Below are 25,504 nucleotides of genomic sequence, written 5' to 3'. Positions count from 1 at the left end.
AAATAAGAAGCGGAGCATTGGCTGAGTAATGGCACAAGTGGTGTGTCATTTCTAAGATGACAGCTGCCAGGTCGCAAATCAAACGCAGCAGAAACATCTTGGGGGTTGCAGCCAACTTGGATCTCCCTACGGAAGTAGGGGCAGGTGGTGAGTCATCCCTGCTGAGGAGACCACGCCTGCCACAGCTAGATGGGGTGACTGTGCTGCATTGCTGATGCGCAGGTGGGGTCCTGAGCCGCAGGAAGCTGCCTTGTTGCTGAGTAAGACCCACCAATCCATCCAGCTCGGGGTGGTGGACATGGAGGAGGAAGACTTGATTTTGCATCCCTGTTCAGCTACAATGTGGGACGCGGGTGGTGCTGTGGGTTAAACCACAGAGCCTAGGACTTGCTGATCAGAAGGTCAGTGGTTCGAATCCCCGCAACAGGGTGAGCTCCCGTTGCTCAGTCCCTGCTCCTGCCCACCTGGCAGTTCGAAAGCACGTCAAAGTGCAAGTAGATAAATAGGTACCACTCTGGTGGGAAGGTAAACGGCGTTTCCATGCGCTGCTCTGGTTCGCCAGAAGCGGCTTAGTCCTGCTGGCCACATGACCTGGAAGCAAGATGAGTGCCGCAACCCCAGAGTCGGTCACGACTGGACCTAACGGTCAGGGGTCCCTTTACCTTTACTCAGCTACAATACTCATGGACCCTGGGTCAGACATCGTCTGTCAACCCATCTTGCTTCACCAGGTTGTTGTGAGAATAAATAGGGGGCAGGCCATGTATTTCACCTGAGAACTTTGGAGGAAAGGTAGGATAACACGATGCCTAAACAAACATGACACCTGACCAAGAGGAGGAGTTCTAGCAAGGGGGGGTCCCTGTGGCCCTCCAAATGTCGTCATGCCAAACCCCATCCATCAAGAAGCCTGCCAGCTTTTTGCATGCTATTTCCTGGACATTTAGGAATAACGTGCCCGGCTGATGACATGGCGAGTTCCCCCGTGTCTTCCAGACATGCTGCCAATCTTTGCTCCGTGTTCATCAGAGCTCAGCACTGTGATGCCCCTGTTCTGGGAAGCGAGGGGGGGGGCAGAAGATTCCCGATAAAGACTCACAAGACCAGCCAGCCACTGTGACGAAGAAACAGCCAGACACAATCCAAAATCTCTTTAATTAGCTCACACACTTTTATTTTCATCGTTATAAACTGCAGACTTTGGGGCTTTCTTGTCATGCTCCCCCAACCAGCCCCACATTTTTTCTGCTGTTTGTCCTGAGCATCTACTTTCTCTGCTGGCCTGGACCTTTTCCGGCTTGTGATGTGGGGCTCTACTATGGAGGTCAGATCTGACCATGGTGGGATAGTTTAGGGCAAGTGTCTCCCCCCCCCCCCAAAACAAAGTCAGGAGAGATGCTCATGAATGAATCGGGTCTCCTTTTTCAACAATGCTCATTCCTTTATTGTCAGGGCTGGGCTTTTTGGAACGGTGCTGCCTCCACAATGTCCAGGCCCACACCAAATCAAAGCGACGTCACAAGGGTAGTGAAGAGCTCTCCACCCAGAACCAGAGGGGGTGTGGGACAACAACCTCTGCCAGTACATTATGTATAAGATAACTATGCTTAATATGTCCTGTATATTCATATGTATAGAGCAACAAGCATGGGCCACCACCGTATACCGACTTTTGACTTCCTAAGTAAATCACCACCACAGCAACAGGCACAGACGATTTTGGTCCCAGTCTAGGCCCTTGTCTTGCTGATCAACCAAGTCCCTCCCACTTTCCACCCCACTCTGGAATTCCCCCCAGTCTCCAGCCCCCCACATTAGCGCAAATTCCACAGTTTCCCTGGGCGGGACACCCACAAGCAGCCACGCAACACATACACACCCCCAACACACACATTCATATGTAAATACAGACTCGCCAACATACAAAGAACAAAGAACATCGGAAATCTACATCTGAGGTTGTGGCAGTCCCTTGTACAGAGACTCCTCTGCCAATGGGAACTGGCTCCTGTCTTAAATAACAGTATTTCTTTACAGCTGTCCTTGAGTTTTGTGCTAGGAAGGACGTTGGAGGTTATTGGCAGCACAGCGGTGGATTGAGAAACGCAGAGTGTGAGAGATCTCCCAACGCAAAGTACATGGCAGGAGGAAATGGCAGGCTTTGGCGTAAAAAGTATAGCTTGGACCCCTTGTTTGCACCACCACCGGTGGGGGGGGGGTGAGTGAGGTTAGCTTCCCAGTGACACCTCCAACTCCCCAAAGCCAAAATCTGTAGCGCAGGAGGCGTCGCTCGGCCTCAACACACCAACCTCCTCCATTTCCCATCCAGGCTGAATGGAAATAATTCTGTTCTATTGTAGTTCCCAATGCGACGGCTGCTCTCGTCTTTGTGGTGCTGTAGAAAACAATTCCTCAGGGAGAAGTAACGTCTTTAGCCTTTGAAACTGGGAAGGACGCATCTCCTCTCTTCTGGCAGATCTCCAGAAAGCACACTTTTCTAACCCATGGTAAACAAAGGACAAAAAGCTCCGCTGAGCCTTCAGGTGCTCCTCTAGATGTGGGGCTGGCCTTCAGAAGTCTCTGCTGTCCCTTTGGTGTGTGCGTGTGGCTGTTGTGCTGTGAAGTAAGCCAAGCAGCTTCCCCTGGGTGTGCTTGTTCCTGCCTCCAGAGCCATGCACAGATCTCTGAGTTTATGGGAATCAAAGGCAAGGAAGTGCAGAGTTAATTCAAATCCACTCTCAGACAGGTGAAGGAGTGAGAGGGGCCTTCCTCCAGCTGCTGGGCTACAGAAATGCGTCTTCTTTTGTAAGCATTCAGCCTCCCTGACCCTCTCTGGCTGCCCAGCAACTTCTTCCAGCCCAACAGGAAAGACAATCCTTTTTGCTTTGGATGCAGAAGGTCTCAGGTTCACTCCCCAGCTGCATTGAGGGCAGGTAAAGACCCCTGTCAGAAACCCTGGAGAGCCATTGCCCATCAATGAAGACAGTACAAAGGCAGGTGGACCAATGGTGTACGGCAGCTTCCTCAGCTCCTACAGTCCCTATAGCACAGCTTTCTCTGCTGCTACTAGGCACCATTAATTCCCCAGCCACGTGCAGGACCCCTACGAATCATGGCATCTCAGCATCTCTGGAGGGCCAGCAGCTCCTACAAGCAGCCGGAGCACAGAATGGGCTGGGAGCAGCCAGGGCAGCCGGTCAGGGACCAAGGGGCATAACACACTGTTAAACTGCATAGCAAGACGGTTCCTGCCGGACCACCTCTGGAAAGCCTTTTCTGCATCGAGAGTTTTCCAGGTACATTGTACTTTTAGTATATATTTTATCTACATTAATAATATATATTGTTGTTCACTGCTTTTGGAGCCTTGGGTTAAAAAGCGGTATATAAATAAACCATAGCATAGAAAATAGGCTGTTTCTATTCCCTTGCCCAAAAGCAGCTTGCAGAGTCCCCTTCCCACCCACCTTCTGGCGGTTTGTGCCTTTCAGAAGCAGAGACCACAAACTCAAGGCCCCCCTGTTCTGCATCCAGGAGTTGGGAATAACTGCTGCTGCTGCTGCTCCGCCCCCTGGAACGACCCTCAGCCAAATTCCATACTCGCAACCACCAGGTGTGGATCCGAATCCCTGCTTCATTCAAGAGGGGTCTCATATGGGGGGCAATAATTTGTCCTGCTACCTTTCCTTTAGCCGTTGCAGGGACTTACCTGAAGGAGCATCTCCACCCCCATCATTCTGCCTGGACGCTGAGGTCCAGCTCCGAGGGCCTTCTGGCGGTTCCCTCATTGCGAGAAGCCAAGTTACAGGGAACCAGGCAGAGGGCCTTCTCGGTGGTGGCACCCGCCCTGTGGAATGCCCTCCCACCAGATGTCAAAGAAATAAACAACTACCTAACATTTAGAAGACATCTGAAGGCAGCCCTTGTTTAGGGAAGTTTTTAATGTGTGACATTTTAATGTATTTTTAATCTTTGTTGGAAGCCGCCCAGAGTGGCTGGGGAAACCCAGCCAGATGGGCGGGATACAAATAATAAATTATTATTACTTGGGGCTGGCTCCAGAGTAAACGAGAGATGAGGAAGCTGTGGAATGCTCGGCCAGGACTAGAGTGGCAAGAAGGAAACTCGGGGAGTTGGGCTGATTGAGAGGGATCTGTAGCCCCACCACAGACTGTACCACCCTCCCAATGCTTCAGGCTGTGCTCTCAGGCTGACCTAGTGGGACCGCCCAGCTAGGAACATCAGAAGCTGCCGTCGACACAATCAGACCACTGCTTCATCAAGATCAATCTGGTCTGCACCAGCTGGCATCCCTGGTTGTCCACGGTTTCTCTGCGGTCTTTCCCAGCCCTCCCTGGAGATGACAAGGACTGAGCCCAGGACCTTTTGCACCCAGAGCAGGTATCTGTGCCGTCTGAGCCACGGCCCGGCCCCTAGCTCAGTGCCACAGCCGCCTTTTCACCAAGTCCCTCCTTTTTCCTCCTCTGGTTTCTGGTCTCGGACCGTGGAGAGCGGAAGAGTCTTCCTGCTACAAAAGCTGCAGCAGGCACAGAGCGGATCATTCAGAGCGCTGCGAAACTCTGCCACTTCCCTCTCTCAAAGAAAGGTGGCCCACCAAACCTTTCCTGCTGACCTCCTGGCCATCCCATTGCCTTTGTTCTCGTGCTCTCATACCTTTCTCCATTTGCTGCCCATTGTGGCTGCTTGTGGCCGAGTCCCAGGCAACTGGGGGTGTCTTTGGGAGCAGCATTGTAAGGATTGGTGCAATGGCACGCTGGCAGCTATCACACCAGGCAGCAAGCGCTCTCCATCTCCCCAAGTTAAATGCAGCCTGTGGGCTTTCCCCTGGAGAGAAGGCTCATCAACACTTCTGATTGCCTAGAAAGCAAATTCTCAGCCATTTCCCTCTTGCCCCTCTCCCCACTCTTTAGCCCTAAATCGGAACAAGAAGATTGCCATTGGTTCCGATTTAGCACTAAAGAGTGGTTTTCCCCATGAGAAAGCGGATAAGTTTTGCTTATTTCTAGGAAATTCCCAGGCCAATTTTAGGGGCAGCCACAAAGCTAACTGACTAGAAGCCAAAGGGCCACTTATGCAGAGAGACACTGACCATGAGGAAAAGGCAGGGGGCGTGAGGGTTGGGTTTGGTGGTGGCGGGGTGTTTATTCCGCCTTGCCCTCTCCCTTTCTCTTTGATTTCTCTGCCTTCCCCTCCTGACCTCAGCGTGGCCCCAGGAGGTTCTTGCCACCAGCTGGACGCTGCATCAAAGCTGCCTGTCCCCCTTGCCTCTGCAAGAGAGCCATGAATTTCGAGTAAATCTCAAGAGGTGCCCCTCCCTCTGCTCTCTCAGGGGATCGGGGCCCCTCTGCCTCTCTCCCCATGTGAGGCACATGATTGGTTCTTAACTTCAGGACGTCTCTTCCCAGTCAGAATATGGATGATTCCTGCCCTGGAGAGGGAATATGCAACGTCCCCACCATGCTGGCCATTGCAGTTGCTTGGTGGGTCAAGCGGGGGCCTGTGACTGGTGCTGGTGAGAAGGTCTCGTAGCATCACGGCCCCCTCACAGATCTGCTTGCATAATCAGTCCTTAGGCTCTCGCTGTGCAGCGTGGAGCCATTTGGTGTGTTTTTTGGCTGGGTGAACAGAAGGCAAGGCGAAGCCGATGGCCTTGGTGCGAGAGCAGAGAGGATTCCGTGGCTGGCAAGGAGGTCGAATCCTGCCTCCAAGCTCTGCCAGCACCGACCAAACACTCCTCGTAGGGGACACTGCAAGGAGGCAGCGACTTCTTCCGAGGGAACAGAGGGGGCTGGGAGCCGAGTGCAATTGGTTTGGGCTCCGCCTGCCCCAAACAGGTGTCCGTACTGAGCTCAGAACATCGACAGGGTGAAGAAAAAGCAAGAGTCCGCCTTCTAGGAAGGTTGTGCGTGGTGCCAGGCTACCCCAACATTGCCAGGGGAGCAGCTGGCACTGAGGACGCTGCTTGGCCCCAAAGAAGAACCCGCCCCCAGCATCCGTACAAAGACACATCATAAATAAATATGTTAAATAAATAGAGCGACAGTCCAGAGAGGGCGGGGGGACGGGGCCCCCCAGAACCATCCTCCCATATGGATGCACAGAGACACACACACGCGCACGCACACACACACAAGAAGTAGCTAAGGACAAAGATGAGTTAGTGCAGGGGGACCCCCGTCCCTGGACCACGTGTCCTCCGAGGCAGCAGGTGACGGGAGAAGGAGCCTCATCCTCCATGTGCGAAAGGGAGGGCCAGGGAGGGCCAACGGGGCCTTGTTACTCGTGAGCCAGTGCTGTGGCAGCGTTCTGTGAGCTGGAGGCAAGGGACACGTGCGTCGTCGACGAGGGCAGGGAACGAGGAGCCTGGCACCTGCAGGAGAGAGACGAGAAGGAGGGGATAAGTGTGGGTCCGTGTTGCCCTCTTCCTTCCCTGACGGCCCAAATGCCCCACGTCCGTCAAGCAAGCTCCCCCTCCAGGAACCCAGGGCAGACCATGAGCCCCTCCAAACTCAGCAGCAGAGCTCAGAAAACTTTTTCCGCAGGAGGCCGGTCCACTGTCCCCCAGACCTTGTGGAGGGCTGGACTATATACAGTGGTACCTCTGATTGCGAACGGGATCCGTTCCGGAGCCCCGATCGCAACATGAAAGGAAAGCAACCCGCAGCAGCGCGTCTGCGCATGCGCGGGTTGCGATTCGCCGCTTCTGCGCATGCACGTGATGTCATTTTGCGCTTTGAGCGGCGAAACCTGGAAGTAACCCTTTCCGGTACTTCCGAGTCGTCACGGGACATAACCCGAAAGAACATAACATGAAGCAGAAGTAACATGAGGCATGACTGTATATATATATATTTTAAAAACACCCAAATGAATTCCAATGCACACTGCGAAGAGGGGCAAGTAGTCCTCCTCACCCAGCCCCAGCCTCAGCCACCTTCTTGATGTGCCGCCTGCCTCATTCGCCAAAGGGCTGGCAGCGGTGGCACGAAATGGGCTTCCTCACCGCCACTGCTGCCACTTCTCGTGAAGCGAGTCGGCAGCGCAAGCTCGTCCCCTCCGCTCTCTGGCCCACAGGATCACCAGGGCGGTGGTGAAGGGAGGAAGTGGCCGAGCGGCGAAGGCTCTGCCAATCAAACGCCACACCTGGTTTACCTCGGCGCGGCGTGGGGACGTCTCTGCCAATGAAACGCCGCTGAGGTAAACCAGGCGCGGCGTTTGATTGGCAGAGCCTTCACCGCTTGGCCTCTTCCTTCCGTCACCACCACCAGGAGTCTCGGCTTTGCGGCGCAGGCTGGATTTAGGACCCAGGTGGGCCTGATCCGGCCTGGGGGCCTTAGTTTGCTGACCCCTACTCAGCAGCCTTAACTTCTCCGTTGCCAGAGAGAGAGAGGACATAGTGAAAATGTCCGCTCACAGCTGTTAATCCCCCAAATCTGGGAAATGACCTGAAGTCACCCCATGGTTCTCTGTTGTTTATGCAGGGCATCCCAGAACCCGGTTGATTCCCAGCCTGCTCTTCTGATTGGCTGGCACGTAGCTGAACAGATCAAATGCCGGTCCTGGGTGACCATTCCTAACCTTCTTACTTGGCCAAAATAAGAAAATTCCTTCCAGTAGCACCTTAAAGTTCAGTGTATCTGAAGAAGTGTGCATGCACACGAAAGCTCATACCAAGAACTAACTTAGTTGGTCTTTAAGGTGCTACTGGAAGGAATTTTCTTATTTTGACTATGGCAGACCAACACGGCTACCTATCTGTAACTTCTTACTTGGCTAATGCGGTACCTTTGAACCTCTCCAGTGGCCCCAGATTCTGCCAGAGTCCTACTCCTACAGAGTCCTGACATCCTGGTGGGAAAATGTCTCCACCTCAAAATCACTCCCTGCTGTGCAGATGAGCACTCCACAAAACCTTCTCCATCACCGCTCTCCCTCTTGCTCACTCACCAAGACCGCGACTTCCGCACTCGCGACGCCGCCGGTCGCTCCAGGAGGCTGTCGAGACGCATGAGCCTCTCCAGGTGCAGGGCCCGTGGATCGTGCTCACTCGGGTCCCGTGTGATCTCAAACTCAAAGACGGCCGGCGGGGAGACGTCCAGTTCCAGGAACATGATATTCTCAGCCTGTGATGAAATCGGGGAAGGGAGGAAATTCAGAAAGGAGAGGCCAGTTTGCCAAGGAGGTGGAGCAGAAAAGGGTGAATGCAACACATCCCCCCAAAATACGAAGAGGGATTTGTCCTCTCGTCGATTTGCAGAATGGTAGAATTAGAAGGGACCCTCCAGGGTCATCTAGTCCAACCCCCCCGTAAGGCAGGAATCACAACTAAAGCATCCCTGATGGAGAGCCACCCAGCCTCTGCTAAAAAAATCCCCTCCAAGGATTTAGAAAGGGGATTCCCTAATACTTGCTTCGTTATTTTACATGATTCTCACTCATCATGGCCACCTCTTTCCCTCTTTTCTTCCTAAAGTAATGCTCATATCTCAACAAATGAAACTGTAGAAAATGTAGAAAATGTAACTTGAAAGAAGAGACAAAAACAAGAAGATTTGACAGATAATAATAAATGTTTTTTTTAATTAAAAAAGGAAGGAAAGAGAGAGAGAGAGAGAGAGAGAGAAAGGAAGGATTCCCCACATCATCTTGACAGTAAAGAAATACTGATAACCTTTGCCTTCTGCTAATTCCCCATGAATTAGCGTGGATTGTGAACCCTTTGTGGCAACAAAGACCATTGTGTAAAGCCTATTTGCTGTAGCCACAGCCCTAGGAGATGGTGTCCCTGCAAATCCATATGAACCTTCCTCCAAATCGGAGATGGACAGAGTTCCCTGAAATGAGTTTGTGCCATCAAAATGGCAGCTACAGGGAGGAGGAAGGGGGCTTCCACTGGGTGCTGCCTTTGACCCAAACGGTCTAGGTCCCGGACTCCTCCCATATGGAGACGCCCCTATTTTGAGGTCCTCCATCACTGGGAAGAGCTACTGGAAAGAAGATGCAGTGGTGGCCAAACTCAGCCCTCCAGATGTTTTGGGACTACAACTCCCATCATCCCCAGCTAACAGGACCAGTGGTCAGGGATGATGGGAATTGTAGTCCCAAAACAGCTGGAGGGCTGAGTTTGGCCACCAATGTTCAGACTTACTGTATTCTTATCTTGGCTTTGATCGCTATTTACTGTATTTTTCCGTCTATAAGACGCCCCCATTTATAAGATGCCCCCTATTTTGGGGGACTCAGATTTAAAATGGGGGGATGTATCTGTGTATAAGATGCCCCTTAATTTTTGACATAATTTTTAAGGGGGAAAACCTAGTCTTATAAACGGAAAAATACGGTACTTTTGTGCTGTGGGTTTTAAAATCTTGTTGGCTGCCTTGTAGATGTTTCTTTCTGGACCCGAGACTTTCCATCGGTCCATCTGAGCGGTGCTTGCTTTGCGACCAGGAAGTCCGGTCCTCTCAGGGTCCCCTTCCCTCCCCCAGACCCCGTTTCTCCCTCCCTCCCCACTCCTCCTCTGAGGTCCTCTCGGCTCACCCGGTACCGAGGATGGGAGCCCATCGACATGGCCAGGCGAGCGTACTGACTGATGGGCCTCTTGTACCCCACGGCGGAAGTCGGCCGCTTCTTCATCTGGGTGGCCGTGGTGGTGGTGGGGCTGTTGCTGCCGCTCCCGCTGCTGCTGTAAAGAGATTGGTTTCCAAGAATGGAGAATGGGTGCAGGTTGGGCTCAGGATCATCAGCATTGATAAAAAGCTTCATGCGTGGCACATCTCTGCCACCCTGTGCCTGAGTTGGTGGGCAAAGGATTCCCCGTCTGCCTTGCCCCATTTAATTATTTTGCTATTATTTGTTAAATTTGCTATTATTTGTTAAATAAACGGCCTTGGTCCAGTATACCTGAAGGGGCGTCTCCACCTCCATTGTTCTGCCCGACCTGAGGTCCAGCTCTGAGGGCCTTCTGGCAGTTCCCTCCTGCGAGAAGGGAAGTTACAGGGAACCAGGCAGAGGGCCTTCTCGGTGGTGGCGCCTGCCCTGTGAAACGCCCGCCCATCAGATGTCAAAGAGATCAACAACTACCAGATTTTCAGAAGACATCTGAAGGCAGCCCTGTTCAGGGAAGCTTTTAATGTTTGATGCGTTACTGTATTTTAATATTTTGTTGGAAGCCGCCTAGAGTGGCTGGGGAAGCCCAGCCAGATGGGCGGGGATACAAATAAATAAATAATAATAATAATAATAATAATAATAATAATAATAATTATTATTATTATTATTATTATTATTATTATTATTATTATTATTATTAAATTTGTACACCACCCTTCATCCAAAGATCCCAAGGCAGCTCAGAACAGAAAAAAAATACAAAATGCGAATGCAGGCAACTCCCCTCTTGCATGCAATCTACTTGCATGGCGCTGGGAACGCACAAGTGGTGCGTGGTATGGCAACGTCAGAGGCCAAAGTTGCCTTGAGTGCCAAGGAAAACAAACATGGAGTCCAGCACGCTTCCCTGCGCAGCTCTGCAGCCTGTCCGTGCTGATCCAAAGATCCTTCCTGCCTCTGCCTCTTGCCGGTAGCAGAGTAAACACAGCGGTGAAGCAATTGCAGCATGTGGGTAATAAATCCAGACACACAGGCGTTCCTTATCTTGTTAGCCTTTAATCATGAAGTTTAACAGCATAACTTCAAACCTGGTGAAAGCTCACCCATCTTGCGTCCTCTCTCCGCAAAAGCGAAACCAGACAGAAACACTCGGCGTCAAACTACTCCCCGTATGTGTTTCTAACCATGCCTCAGGAAAGAGACGTCACCAGAACTCTTTAACCCTGTGAGTTCTGAAACCAATAACACCCCCTCTCGTCTCGAACCCTGAGGGAAACTGTGAACCCCTGTTTACAGACCTCTTTGAGTTCAACTCACTTCCCATTGCCTTTTGCCTCCCACCAGCATTTATCCCAGGCAATTGTTGAATCCCTTCCACACTCCCAGAATCACACTGTGCGAAACCAACCCACGCACTGGTGACCTGAAACCTTTCCGGTGGAATCCCCTTTTGTGGTCCGAGTTGACCGCCGGAGCACAACCTCGGGCGCTCCTCCTGACCCACTGGGGTCATCAAGTGTGTCTCCCAGCACAGAGGACTCCCCCTCTGACTTGCTGCGTCTTCGGGCCTCCTGCACTTGGCTAACAGGAGATGAAGGCTCGCTCTTGGGTTCCCTCTTAACCTGTGGAGAAACCCACCCCTGTGCCTGACCATCATCAGCAACCTGGTCTTTAGCAACAGGCTCCGCCTTTGCCTCTCCTTCCTCCCTTTCTTCCTCCTCAGAATCGGACAAGCATTCTGAGAGAAAATCAGAACCATACCTAGGCTGTGACCAACCACCCTGCTCAAAGAACTCAGCATGCTTGCTGACCAGCAGCTTGGTCTGATCACCCTCTGGGTATGCAAACTTCCACCCATTCGTTGCAGGATCATACCCACAGAAGATCATGTCCTGACACCTTGGACCACCCTCCTTCCGTTGCGCTGTTGGTATCGGCACTGAAGCCCTGGAACCAAACGAACGGAAGAAATGCACCTGTGGCTTCCTCTTGTGCAACAGAAAATGCGGTGTGTCACCTACATCGTGATTGTAGGACCTGTTAAAAACAAAGCTGGCAAACTTCCAAGCCTCACTCCAAAAGCTCTGAGGCAGCCCAGAGTCACACAGCAAAACCCTGACAGCTTCAGCCAGTGCTTCACTCCTGTGCTCTGCCGCGCCTCTCTCTTGAGGAGACTTTGCACCCGTCACCTGGTGATGAATTCCCTTTTCCTTGAAGAATTCCTTCAGAGCAGACCCAGTGAACTGTGACCCATGGTCGCTCCTGAACTCTTGCACCTTGGTGGAGAACCTTAGTTCCACCTCCGCAACCCAATCCTGGATCAGTTGCGCTGCCTCCCTCTGTGACCTGAGAGAGAAACACCATAAATTCTGAGAAAAATCATCTGCCATCGTTAGCAGAAACCTGGCCCCACCCAGACTCTCACACTTCATGGGTCCTGTAAGGTCTGTGTGAACCAACTCAAAAGGTTTTGTGGCTACCCTCTTTACTCCGGGAAACCTGCACCTTTGAACCTTGCTGCATGCCCTGCACACTAGTGATCCCTCACATGATGTGATCTTACAACCTTTGGTGCAGCCGGGTTGCTTCTTAACATCTTCCAAACAAGCATGAGACATTCTCTTGTGCCACACATGAACACATGAATCATGGCTGGGAACACTAGCACACTGCGCCTTTGCTTTTCCCGCATTCCCACCACCCTCCAGAGGTGTCTCCAGAACAAAGAGATTGTCCTTGCCCTCCACGTCGACAAGCAGCTTCCCCCCTCTGGAAAAAGAACAGGTGTTATTTTCAAAACAAATTTTGTACCCCTGCTTCGCAAGAGCAGGTATCGATAACAGGCAACACTTCATCCCTGGTACAATGAAACACTCCAGTTCCGCCTGCAAAACAGAAACATATACATTTCCAACATTAGAAACTGTCTTTTTTGTGCCATCAGCTAATGTAACAGTCATTCCACTTGAAACAGCCCTGCAATTCCGCAGCTCCCCAGCAGATGGCGTTATCAGGTGATGACTCGCTCCCGAATCCAACACCCACTTCACATCTGTGTCCCTGCTGGCATTGCTCTGTAGCGTTGCCATGCCAACAAACGTCTTGCTGCACCTGTCCTTGGCAGCGTCCGAAACCGCAACTTCCTGCGTTGCTCTGAAGACTGGACTTATCTCAGAGTTCCCAGACAACTCTGCAGCCGTTATCTCCCTCTGCAGCAGATGGCTGGCCTTGAAGCCTTTAGCTGTGTCCTGTTTCCCAGGCTTCGACTTTCGACGCAAACAACTCTTGGCAGCCTTTGGAAAAAGAAGCTTTTCTGTGCTTTTACTGCTCACCGCTGTTAGGATATTTCCGTTCCACCTTAAAAGGGAGCAGGCTTTTGTAAGCAACAGAGTCTGCGCATGTCCTATTCACAGGATGTTTATGCTTGCTGTTTTTTCCTTTCGTTTTCTCAGTTGGCCGAAGATGCTGACACAGAACGGTCACGTTTTCTTATGTTCTGTTAAACGCTAATAAAGTCTGTAAATTATGCTCTTCTGCGGTGCAAGCTTTTGGCTGTGTTTCTGCTGATAAACAGTGTACACCCAGCCCTGGAATGTGGCTAGGAATTTCCAGAGGCTTCGTGTCGCTAACTGCTGGATCTGCCTGTCTACGGGAGGCCGATGGATCGTCCAGAACTCCGGCTTGGGGGCTCATGATGGACACTATCTCCCTGGCAGTTTCCCAACAATAAGGTTATGGGCCCAGATTCACGGCACCTACAGGAGAGTAAAGCTGCAACAGACTGCGTTTGAGAGGTATGAAGGGGGGAAAAGCAAAAGGGACGCTTTTTCTGTTATACCTCGGCAAAGAGCCTTTGATCTCCGGCAAGGCTAAATTGGCCTGGGAGCTGAGCCAAAGAGTTCGTGATTAATGAGCTGCCAAGATAAGGGGTCTTTGAAGGCATAGGGCTCACGGCTAAAGTAAAAGCTGGAATGGAGTTTTTCCAAGCTTCTGGAAATGCTGAATCCCCTAAGTTGGATGGGCAGAATTATGAACCCTGGGCAAAATGGTGTGAATCTTTGCTGCGTCAGTTTGGGGTCTGGCATGTTGTTTCTGAAGCCCCCCCAGTTCCTCTGACAGAGAGATGGAAATCGCAGAATTCGAAAGCGATTGACGTAATAGTCCTATCCGTATCTCTTGAGGAAATTAAGACGCTGGCTGGCAACACCACTGCACGTGGAATGTGGTCTGCTTTAATGAGAGCTCACAAACAAATAATCCCAGCCCAGAGTTTGACTGCATCGGAGGTCCTAGCTGTTTCCCAGAATGCGATTGAGTGCAGGGATGCTGAGGGCACCGGTTGCAAGCTGCAGGGGGAGCTGACCGTCACGTCGTCCCAGGCAGCATTCCAGCCTCCAGGGGGAGCCAAGGAGTCGGCAGCTGAGAGCTCTGGTTCTCGTGAGAACCAAGGTCATCGCCTTTGCAGAGGCCGGAAAGGCAAAGGTAAACAGAGCCACAGGCAGACACCTGCAGATGGCCAGGAGCAGAGGGAGGGTGAAGAGCCCGCGCAAGGGAAAAACAAAGCGTTGTTTACTGGCACAGCTTCACCAAAGGCTAAAGGCACGTCTGCAGATGGCCAGAAGCAGGGGGGCGAGCTGCAAAAGCCCACGTCAGTGGAAAGCAAGGTTTTGCTTGCTGGCACAGCTTCACCAAAGGCTAAAGGCAAGTCTGCTAGCCAGGAGCAGCAGGGGGGCAAGCTGCAAAAGCCCAAACCGCTGGAAAACAAGGGTTTGCTTGCTGTAAAGACTGCTCCAACAGCCAAAGGCAGATTTATTGTGGATTCAGGTGCGAATCGCCACGTTTCCAAGGACAGGCATCTCTTTATCTCCTTCAAGCCACAAGAAGGTGAGATCCACCTGGCTGATGGAAGGACGTTGCAAATTGCAGGAGAAGGGACTGTGAAACTTGCAAGTTTGCACACAACCATCAGCGGTGTACTGTATGTTCCAGGAGCGGCGAGCAACTTGTTGAGCGTACCACAGCTTACTGGGCGTGGTTTTCAGATTTCCTTCAAGAGGAGCGTCTGTGTCATCAGTAAAGGCAAAGAGGACTATTTGCATGCAAAGTTTATGGATGGTTTGTTCCATATAACTTATGATGACACTGTTGCTGTGAATAATGCTGATTCTTGTTGTGTTGCACAAACTAACAAAGTTCTTCATGCAGGTTGCATTCACGATGCGCATCGAAGGTTTGGTCACCTCTCTTGGAAGGCACTGGCCAAGATGCCAGAGGTGGTTGAAGGTTTGAACATCAAACCTTGTAAATTTCACATGAAATGTGTATCTTGTGCAGAGAACAAGGTGAAGGTTGCTCCAAAAGGCAAGGAGTCTAGCAGGCAGGCTTCCAAGCCCTACCAGCTAGTGCATGCGGACCTGGTTGGTCCACTAGCGCCCTCTATAGGAGGAGCAAGGTACTTCATGATTCTGATTGATTCTTTTTCTAGGTACATTCATGTGTATTTGCTCGAACAGAAATCGCAAGCGTTTCCAAAGTTTAAGGAATTCTGTGCTTGGTTGGAGAATGTGCACAGTAAACGTATTTCTTGTTTGTTTACTGATCGGGGCGGGGAGTTTACTTCTCAGCAGTTTGAAGCTTTCCTGACTGAGAAGGGAATCCAGCATGACATGTCAACGCCCAGATCGCCATGGATGAATGGGCTTGCGGAGAGAGCAAATCAAACATTGCTGCAAGGAATCAAAACCTTGTTGCATGATGCCAATCTCCCTGATAAGTTTTGGGGGGAAGCTCTGGGGAATTTGGTTTATACCGTTAATCGCAGATTGTCATCACCCATTGGTTGTACCCCCTATGAGAAGATGTTTGGTAAGAAACCCAACACCAAACACATGAGGATTTTTGGTTCGGACATGTGGGTACGCACACAACAAACCAACAAGCTTGGGAAGCGTGGGGCACATGGTTTGTTCATGGGGTACGAGAAAGGTGCATACAGGGTGTGGATGACTGACTCTAAGTCCATAAAGTTCACAAGGAGTGTTGAGTACAATCCTAAGTGGGGGGAAAATGTGGGAATTTTCCAGAGTTACCCAGAGGAGGAAGAAGGTGATGTCAAGCAAGCAGCTAAAGATGAGAAAGCTGCTGATGATGAGGATGATGATGATGATGATGATGATCAGAGTTCGGATTCCAGTTCAGTGGGCGGCGCTGCTGCTGCTGGTGTCAGTGAAAGTGATGACACAGCAGACTACCAGAGCGCAAAAGCCTCAGTCAGACCATCTGATGCGTCTGACAATGAACTGGAAGAACCACTGTTCACCATTGGTCACTATTCTCCTAAGAAGGAGGAGATGAGTCCAGAAGACTTGCGTCTAGTACGCAGATCTGAAAGGGCGACCAAAGGCAGACCTCCAAAGAGGTATGCTGATGAGTTTGCTAAGACAGCAACAGCTGTTCTTGGTAGCTCAGAGAAGGTATGGGAACCTTCAAGCTTCAAAGAGGTTCAGGAGTTGACCTCTAAAGATGCTGAGCCTTGGCTAAATGCCATGAAGGCTGAAGTTGATTCCTTGAACAGGAACCAAACTTGGGAACTGGTACCGGTAGTCCCAGGAATGAGACTGGTTGGCAGCAAATGGGTCTTCAAGGCCAAGACAGACCAGAATGGCAAGGTTGTCAGACACAAAGCCAGATTGGTTGCCAGAGGTTTTTCACAGGTACCAGGACAGGATTACCACGAGACCTACTCTCCCACAGTCAAATATGAGAGCATTCGACTGATGCTCAAGGTCGCTGCAGAGGAGAAACTGCATGTTTCCCACCACGACATTAATACAGCTTTTTTGTACGGGATTTTGAATGAACAGCTGTTCATGCTTCCACCTGATGGGATGGAGATACAGAAGGGTATGGTCTGTAAACTGCGGAAATCCTTATATGGTCTTAAGCAGAGTGCCAGGTGTTGGAACACGAAACTCACTGAGACATTGCTTTCTCTAGGTTTTCACCAGGGCAAAGCTGATCCATGTGTGTTTGTCAAAGAGGAGGGGCAAAACAAACTGTATTGTTTATGTTTTGTTGATGATCTTCTGATGTTTTGGAAGAATCAGGCTTTTTATCAAAGCACCCTAGCTCAACTGAAGGAGCACTTTGACATGAAGGATCTTGGTGAGGTATCCAACTATCTTTCTCTGCAGGTGGAGAAGGACCAAGCAGGTAATTTTCTGGTACACCAAACACAGAAAATTGCTGATGTATTAACCAGGTTGAATTTGGTTGATGCAAACCCAGCAGACACACCGATGGTGACAGGTTACCAGGTAGACAGTACTGCTGAAGCGTTTTCTGACACAACGCTATACAGATGCATTCTAGGCAAGCTGAATTTCATTGCCAGATGTTCAAGACCTGACATAGCTGTAAGCTGTAATCTGCTTAGCAGACATGCCAACAATCCTACGATTCAGGATTGGAAAGCTCTGAAGCGCATAGCCCGCTATTTGAAAGGGACTATGCACTACAGGCTGAGGTTCACCAGTCAGAAGACTGGAGGTCTTGAAATCTTTGCAGATGCAAGTTTTAGAAGTGACACCACGGATGGTACAAGCACTTCTGGAGTATGCTACATGTACAACCACTGCCTGTTTGACTGGTTGTGCAAGAAGCAAACAACAGTGAGCCTAAGTTCCTGTGAAGCAGAACTCAATGCTCTGTCATTTTCACTCATGGATTGTGAATGGTTGATGCAACTGTTTAAGGACATCAGGGTGTCTGTGAAATGTCCTATACAAGTGTATCAAGACAATAGATCGTGTTTGGCTTTGCTGAACTCCGAGAGTTGCAAGCAGAGAACCAAGTACTTGCAGATTAAGCTACATCGTGCAAGAGAGTGTATTCAGAAAGGACTGATTCAGGTGTCCTACATGGCAGGAAATGAAATTCCTGCTGATCTGTTGTCTAAGGTTGTTAACAAAGAACAACATAAGGTTTATGTACAAAGGTTGCAATTGAGTGAACCACAGGTACAACAGGTTACACGGAAAGGGGGAGGATGTTAGGATATTTCCGTTCCACCTTAAAAGGGAGCAGGCTTTTGTAAGCAACAGAGTCTGCGCATGTCCTATTCACAGGATGTTTATGCTTGCTGTTTTTTCCTTTCGTTTTCTCAGTTGGCCGAAGATGCTGACACAGAACGGTCACGTTTTCTTATGTTCTGTTAAACGCTAATAAAGTCTGTAAATTATGCTCTTCTGCGGTGCAAGCTTTTGGCTGTGTTTCTGCTGATAAACAGTGTACACCCAGCCCTGGAATGTGGCTAGGAATTTCCAGAGGCTTCGTGTCGCTAACTGCTGGATCTGCCTGTCTACGGGAGGCCGATGGATCGTCCAGAACTCCGGCTTGGGGGCTCATGATGGACACTATCTCCCTGGCAGTTTCCCAACAACCGCCCCCCCCCCCCACTGCTCACAGGGCTCCCAGGACGCTTTCCTGCACCCCCAGTGGTAGGTAAAGGGCTCCCAGCAGCTTGCCTCTCTCCAAGCTCCTCACGCAGACACGTTGCATCACCCACGCAGCTTTTAGACTCTGCAAAACTGGCAGCAACAGCAGCAGTGGCGATAGTCCCTTTGCCCCCCTCAGGGGTCCCACAGCCTTTCCCAGCTGTGCACCGGCTTCCACGAAGGTAGTAAGCGCAATCCTGCCTCCCTTGTTCCGATGCAGCCATCTCCCGGCCCTTGCTTCCGCCCCCAGCGTTACACACTTCCTGGAGAGCTAGCCACGCGGCCTCAGGCTTCCTTGCATCCAGAACTACAGGCCTTAACTCAGCACTTACATTCTCAGCCAAAAACGCCATCACACGCTCCTCAGCTTCACGTTGGCTTGCAACTGCCCCAGCTGACGAAGACATCGGTGTGACCAATTCCCAGAGCTTGGCTCCAACTAGGGACAGCTCTGCTAAATAACTCCACTCCAGCCACGTTTGGATTGTTAACTTCTCACATGGCAGCTTAAGCTCAAAGCCATGTTCCTGGGACTGAGCCATCTCCTCCTCCCCCGGGGTAAGCGTACTCACGACTGGCATCAGCTTCCTCCGGCCTCCGGCAGATCGGCTCAGGCAGACCGCTTCTTCCCAGCGAGCTCCTTCCAGCTTCAAAGACACAGCTCCAGAGCTCCAGCTGGCCCCAGCAACTTTCCGGCTGGCTTCCCCCCACACGTGGGACGTTCCTGCAATGCTTCAAAGCGTTGGCAAGCATCCATAACCTATGGCAACGTCAGAGGCCAAAGTTGCCTTGAGTGCCAAGGAAAACAAACATGGAGTCCAGCACGCTTCCCTGCGCAGCTCTGCAGCCTGTCCGTGCTGATCCAAAGATCCTTCCTGCCTCTGCCTCTTGCCGGTAGCAGAGTAAACACAGCGGTGAAGCAATTGCAGCATGTGGGTAATAAATCCAGACACACAGGCGTTCCTTATCTTGTTAGCCTTTAATCATGAAGTTTAACAGCATAACTTCAAACCTGGTGAAAGCTCACCCATCTTGCGTCCTCTCTCCGCAAAAGCGAAACCAGACAGAAACACTCGGCGTCAAACCACTCCCCGTATGTGTTTCTAACCACGCCTCAGGAAAGAGACGTCACCAGAACTCTTTAACCCTGTGAGTTCTGAAACCAATAACACGTGGCTTGTGAAGAGACCCTCCCCACATCCTCTTTGGCCCTGGGAAGGTCTCCTCGTGAGCCAGAGCCCGAAGAGGAAAGCCACCCTGAGTCCCAGTCTGGGGCAAAGGTGGAATATAAATAAATATAATAATCACAATTAGGGTTGGGATTTCCTGGCTGTCCTCAGAGCTGCTTCTCATTTGGGTTACTGTCTGTGCTAGATGAACTTGGTATCTGCTCAACTGTCATGGCTCCAGGTGAGGAACCCAGGTGTTTTTTGGGGGGCGTTGCTTGGGCAGAGAGCAGTTCTGCCCTTGTCGGCAGACCCTCCTCCCACCGAGGGGCTCAGAAACTCACCTTCCTGGCGTGAGCACCAAGGGCTGGAATTTCCACTGGTCCTCCTCGCAGTCAAAGTAAAGGCGGTTCATGATTTTGTTCTTCTCTTCGGGGGGGATGAAGTTTTCAATGATCAGATACCTGAGCAAAGATGGAACGGGCAGCGTCAGCAGGAGGCAGGCTGCCGAGGGAAGGGGGGGGTCTGCCCACGTGGGGATTTCAGATTTTTATTTATTCCCACATGGCTGGAAAAAGAAGGCGGGGGCAGCTTGGGGGCCGATGAAAACAGGTGGGTGACTAAGTGAGCGACAGTGGATTTATTTTATCACTTGTTCTGAAAGGTGGGAACTGTTAGAATTCCTGCTCCGTGATTGCAGTCATGGGATTGTTGTCTTTCACATGACGGTGTATGTTTTGACTCCACAGGGTGGGAAGTGACGGAGACAGGATGTTTGTGTTCCTGTGTTCCGTGAAGTGGGACTGTTGTCCTTTGTTCTATCTCTTTGCTGTCTGAAGGCAGGGACAGCTTTGGGGCCGATGAAAACAAGTGGGTGAGTAAGCAAATGGCAGTGGATTTATTTTATCATGTGTTCTGAAAGGTGTGAACTGGTCATACCAGTGTAGGAATCTGGTTGGCCACTGTGAGAACAGGACGCTGGACTAGATGGGCCAGATCCAGCTGCCAGGCTCTCCTTGTGTTCTCACATTTTAGGACATCCCTTCCAAGTGAAGTGAAGGACATGAGGCAGGACTTGGTAATGCAGGCGAGCTGTGCACAGGCAAGCTGCCGGCCAGCTCTGTGAAGGCTCCTTTTATTGGTACAATATGCAAAACCAGTCAGATACATTTTGGACTGTGACCTTTACACATCTTCCATTCCCGAGATCATGGGGTGGTACAAAGTTATTTTGGCACCTGTTTCCACTACGTCAGTTTCCCCTTGAACCATGTATGATGAAGGAGACAAAGGTCACAGACAGACCACTAAGACAGCAAAGGTTAGATAGGGGGCATGATGTTCAGACAGCTGTGGCTTTGTCTGTGGGGGGCGGAAGTGTGCTCCACACCCAGCGATCATTCCTACAACAAGGAGCTGTGCTAAAGCAGTTTGACCCCATTTGCACTGAGACGTCAACCTGGTCTTCAAAACACCTTCCACCTTCACTCCTGGAGCAGCAGCAGCAGCAACATCCCCCTCTCTCAGGATCCTGCTGGCTCCCCTGTCTTCCTTCAAGTCCTTCCTCCGGCACCCTTCCTCCGGAGCCCTCTCTTTCCGTTGCCCCCTCCAGGGACACCCGACTCTCCCCATCCCAACGCTGCTACTCAGAGCCCTTGACATCTCATCCCAGGGCCCAGCAAGGTGAGATGACAAGTCAACCCCCTCACCTTCCTCCTCATGCCAGGGAGGGGTCAGCAGGCCGGCCACCCGCTGCCCTCCAGCGCCCCCACCATAGGTGGCCAGAACGAGATACTGCAGCATCCAGTTTAGGGAGGGGGCTCAGGTAATGCTAAGGGCCAATACAGTGGCACCTTGGTTCTCAAACTTAATCCGTTCCAAAACCAAAGTGTTCCAAAACCAATGCACACTTTCCCATAGAAAGTAATGCAAAGTGGATTAATCTGTTCCAGACTTTTAAAAGCAGTGCCTAAAACAGCAGTTTAACATGAATTTTACTATCTAACGAGACCACTGATCCATAAAATGAAAGCAATCAACAATGTACAGTGTGGTACCTTGGGTTACAGATGCTTCAGGTTACAGACGCTTCATGTTAAGGACTCCGCTAATCCAGAAATAGTACCTTGGGTTAAGAACGTTGCTTCAGGATGAGAACAGAAATTGTGCTGCGGTGGCGCACCAGCAGCAGGAGGCCCCATTACCTAAAGTGGTACTTCAGGTTAAGAACATTTTCAGGTTAAGAACAGACCTCCAGAACGAATTAAGTTCTTAACCCAAGGTACCATTGTACTGAGGTCACACAATCAATCAATCAATCAATCAATCAATCAGTAGCTGAACTGGGTTCCACAGTCACAAAAACAAAATGAAAAAGAGCCGCAAAAACAAAAACGCAAAGTAAATAGCAAAAACAGACAGACCTCAGCGTATCACTCAAATCGGAGCATGTTCAGCTTCCCAAAAAAAGTTGGCAAACCAGTTTGCTGTGTTTGGGTTCCAAGTTGTTTGAGTACCAAGGCATTTGAGAACCAAGGTCCCACTGTAGAGTCTCACCTGCTCCTAAAAGGCTGCGGGCTCTGGCTTGGCTCCCCCAACCTGAGGCACGCTTGCCTACCCCCTCAGGCCTCCAGACCACCAGCCCCTGAGAGTGGCAGGGGCAGCAGAGGGAGGTCAGGTGGGGGCAACCTTGGCTTGGGCTCCTCCTGGGCTGGGCTCTCCCTGCTGCTGCTGCCGGCTGAGCCCTGCCGGACACTCACTTGAGCTTCAGCTCCCTCGTCTGCTCGTTCTGTGCCTCCTCCAGGTCTTGCCGCACGCGGATGTATTCGTCGTGTTGGTCCTGGATCTCAGCCTTCACAGCCTGGAGTTTTGCATAGAGCTGTCAGGGCGAGAAAAAGGGCATCGCTCATTTATTTATTTTCCCCCAAAAAAATATTATTCATTTTATAACACAAATAAAAAACACAGAAAAGACAAACAATATGAACAAATTCTTGTCATATCCTTATTTTCTAAACATTGTTGACTTCCCCAAGTCCCACCTATTTTCATTTTACTTCATCTTTAGCAGTTTACATATATCATAATTTCTAACCATCTTTTTTAAAAATCATAGTTAAAATAACTTCACATTTTATCACTTACAAATAATACTGTTTTAAAATACCCTATCTTCTACTTCTAACCCTACAGCCTATATCTACTTCCAAAGCTATTCTAGGGTTTAAATATTAACATGTTTTTTTCAAATATTCCTTAAACTTCTTCCAGTCTTCTTCCACCGTCTCTTCTCTCTGGTCTCGGAGTCTCCCGGTCAGTTCGGCAAGTTCCATACAGTCCATGGGCAGTTAGGGTAACGGCCGTTGTGCCACTGCCATCCAATGGCCTGTTCAATGTGCCCTTCACCATGCCACAAGCCGCCATGGGCACTGAAGGCCAAATTGACAGAAGAGCGGACAACTTATAGAAATTTATTAAAGCAAGAATGAGCAGAGTACAAATCAAATTTAAGGAAATATCTGGGAAATTCACAACATGGTTACAATATCATCATTTGAATGAAGTATTTAAGAAAGATAGGATACGAGGGTTTGGGGAACAAATATCACAACAGGAGAGAGATCTGTTGGAATGCAATGTAAAAGTGTTGTCTAAAATGTATAAGATATTATTGGAATGGGAGACAAAGGATAGCAAGTAAAATCCTCAGTGATACATTGGACAATAGATATTGGTCATAATATAGACATGGAAGCATGGGAACGATTGTGGAATATGGATATAAAATTTACAGCGTGTTATGGTCTAAGAGAAAATTATATGAAAATGATATATCAATGGTATTTAACACTGAGTAAATAGGCAAAAATGTATAAATCTAAATCAAATAAGTGTTGGGAATGTAAAGAGAAAGAAGGTTCTTTTTATCATATGTGGTGGTCTTGTCGCAAGGTTAAAGCTTACTGGGAAATGATATATAATGAATTGAAAAGGATGTTCAAAATAACTTTTATTACAAAAAAAAACCCCAGAAGCTTTTATTTGGGGAATTATAGGGACAGAAGTACCTAAATTGTATAGAATTTTATTTATGTATGCTACTACAGCAGCAAGAATGTCACTTGCCCCGAAATGGAAAGAAGCAGATGTCCGAGTAAAGGAAGAATGGATGCAAAAACTTATGGAATATGCAGAAATGGCAAAACTTACCAGAAGAATAAGAAATAACAAATGAATAACAAACTTTTTATAAAAGAACAGAAATGGTTTATTCAATATTTACAGATAAATTGCAAACAGATAAAAACATTGGCAGGATTATTGCAACAACCTGCAGTTTTATAAGCAGCCATTTATAATTAAATGAGCAAGTTAAATTAATTTGCATATGCAGAAGATATTAAAAAATAAATTTAAGGAACTGCAGAAAGAGGGGGAAGGAAGTCAAATTTTTAAATGTTCAATGGATCGTAAAAGTAATGAAATGTATAAATTTGAAAAGTAGAAATAAAAAACTTTTTGAAAAAATGTTTGTCCTCTGGCTTGGGCCCCAATCCCTGGCAAGCGAAGCCTGGGCTCTTGCGCTGTGCCTCCGACTGCAGCTACGGAGAAGGAGGGACCCCCCCCCCCGTCTCCCTCTGGCAGCCACGCTCCCCCCCCCCCTGCTCACTGTTAGGTCGTGGGTTGACATAGCAGCCGGCACAGCGATTTCTTCAAGTAGCTCTTTATTATGGTAAGCTGGAAATAAACTGACAGCGAACAGCTCAGCCGGCCTGTATTTATAGTCAGCCGGCTGTCAACATTGTAACCACCACAGCCCAGAGTTCCCGCCTAAAATAACTGCCGCGGACCTGAGTGAAAACTATCTACAGACCTGAGTGAAAACTATATACAGTATCCCCCTGTTGGCCCAGGGTGAAACTACACTACATAACACCCCTCCCCACCGAGATAAGGCGTTAGTTACAATCGTAATGGTTTCCTTATATACAGCATTACGCGTAATGGTTCCATTAAGCACAAAAGCATATCGGTTACATTTCCTATACTTAGACCAACAGTGATACCTGTCCAACAACATAGTCCTTTAAATAAGTTGGGCGCTTGGAAACTCTGCCAGACCGCCGGGGACTGGTAGCCAAGTCCGGAGGGCCACACAGTTCTCGCTGAGGCTGTGGTGCGACCCTAGGTGGCGTTGGAACCAACTCCCCTGGATCCGCTGCTGTGGGTGGAGCCTCCGCAAGTGGAGTGGTCTGAGTCTGTTCTGAAACGGCTTGGTTCGGCTCCACGCTGGCAGTTTGCGAGGGAGGTGTAGGTGGGACCTCGCCACCTGTACGTGTCTCTTCTGGAGCCGCAAGCGCAGTTGGGGGCACCTCGGTAGTGTCCAAGTCCCCAACCCTGCGCCTAAGCTGGTCTATGTGCCGTCGCCACAAGCGTCCGTCTTCGAGTGCCACCTGGTACGAGCGAGGTCCAGTGACTCCCACTACTGTGGCTGGCACCCAAGGGATGTCCCCCACATAGTTCCGGGCAAAGACCTGGTTTCCTGGGACAAATGACCGTGGTGCGTTGGCACAGCCTGGGGGTTCAGCCACGGCAAAGTCTGGGTGTAGCCGGTCGAGCGGTGACCTGAGGCGGCGGCCCATAAGCAGTTCAGCAGGACTCCTCCCTGTGGCCGCATGAGGGGTGATGTGTTGCACGAACAAGTATTCGGCGACCCGCTCATGCCAGTCTCCCCGGTCCAGGCGCGCCAGTGCCTCTTTTGTCGAGCGCACCATTCTTTCCGCTTGCCCGTTGCTGGATGGATGAAAGGGTGCCGTTAGGGCATGGCGGATGCCCAGTCCCAAAAGATACCGCTCAAACGTGCCTGACGTGAACTGCGGTCCGTTGTCAGAGACCAGGACATCAGGACACCCATGCGTTGCAAACAGGCCTCGCAGCACCCGGATGACAGCTTCGGTAGTGGTGGAGGGCATCAGGGCGACCTCCAGCCATTTGGAATAGGCGTCCACCACTACCATAAAGGTCCGGCCGTGAAAGGGGCCAGCCAGATCGATGTGCACCCTCGACCAGGGTGTCTTTGGCGTCTCCCAGGTGTGTCCCTTAGCTGCCGGTGGTGCAGGCCTCGACTCCTGGCACGCTTGACAGGCGGACACCCAGGCAGTGATGGCATCGTCCATATTAGGCCACCAGACGTAACACCGAGCCAACGCC

The 25,504-nt window shown here is 50.3% G+C and overlaps 2 protein-coding genes across 3 annotated transcripts in view; both read right to left on the bottom strand.

Moving 5' to 3' along the window:
- Positions 1–1,148: 1,148 nt before the first annotated feature.
- The window catches only part of KIF3C (kinesin family member 3C), a 57,470-nt gene continuing 33,114 nt past the window's right edge, over positions 1,149–25,504 (bottom strand). The window contains exons 4-8 of one of the 2 annotated variants that reach the window (XM_083494358.1): positions 22,054–22,172; positions 19,639–19,758; positions 9,562–9,703; positions 7,969–8,144; positions 1,149–6,391 (exon numbers count right to left, since the gene is read on the bottom strand). In XM_083494358.1, coding sequence (XP_083350484.1) covers positions 6,298–6,391; positions 7,969–8,144; positions 9,562–9,703; positions 19,639–19,758; positions 22,054–22,172 — 651 coding nt within the window. In that variant the 3' untranslated portion in view covers positions 1,149–6,297. Of the gene's footprint in view, positions 6,392–7,968; positions 8,145–9,561; positions 9,707–19,638; positions 19,759–22,053; positions 22,173–25,504 lie in introns of both variants that reach the window. The other variant, XM_083494357.1, reaches the window with a different exon arrangement.
- On the bottom strand, positions 11,954–18,691 carry LOC310702436 (uncharacterized protein; the record flags this gene model as incomplete). The annotated part of the gene is made up of 3 exons (XM_083493911.1): positions 18,091–18,691; positions 12,182–12,967; positions 11,954–11,979 (listed from the first exon to the last, which is right to left on the bottom strand). Exons 1-3 carry the CDS (start codon positions 18,668–18,670, stop codon positions 11,954–11,956), a joined length of 1,392 nt encoding a protein of 463 aa, XP_083350037.1. The 5' UTR covers positions 18,671–18,691.

The sequence above is a fragment of the Podarcis liolepis genome (genome assembly GCF_965112155.1).
Source record: "Podarcis liolepis genome assembly, chromosome: 3".
NCBI lineage: Eukaryota > Metazoa > Chordata > Lepidosauria > Squamata > Lacertidae > Podarcis > Podarcis liolepis.
Note: the sequence above shows the minus strand (reverse complement) of the source record. Positions and strands in the feature narration are given on the sequence as shown.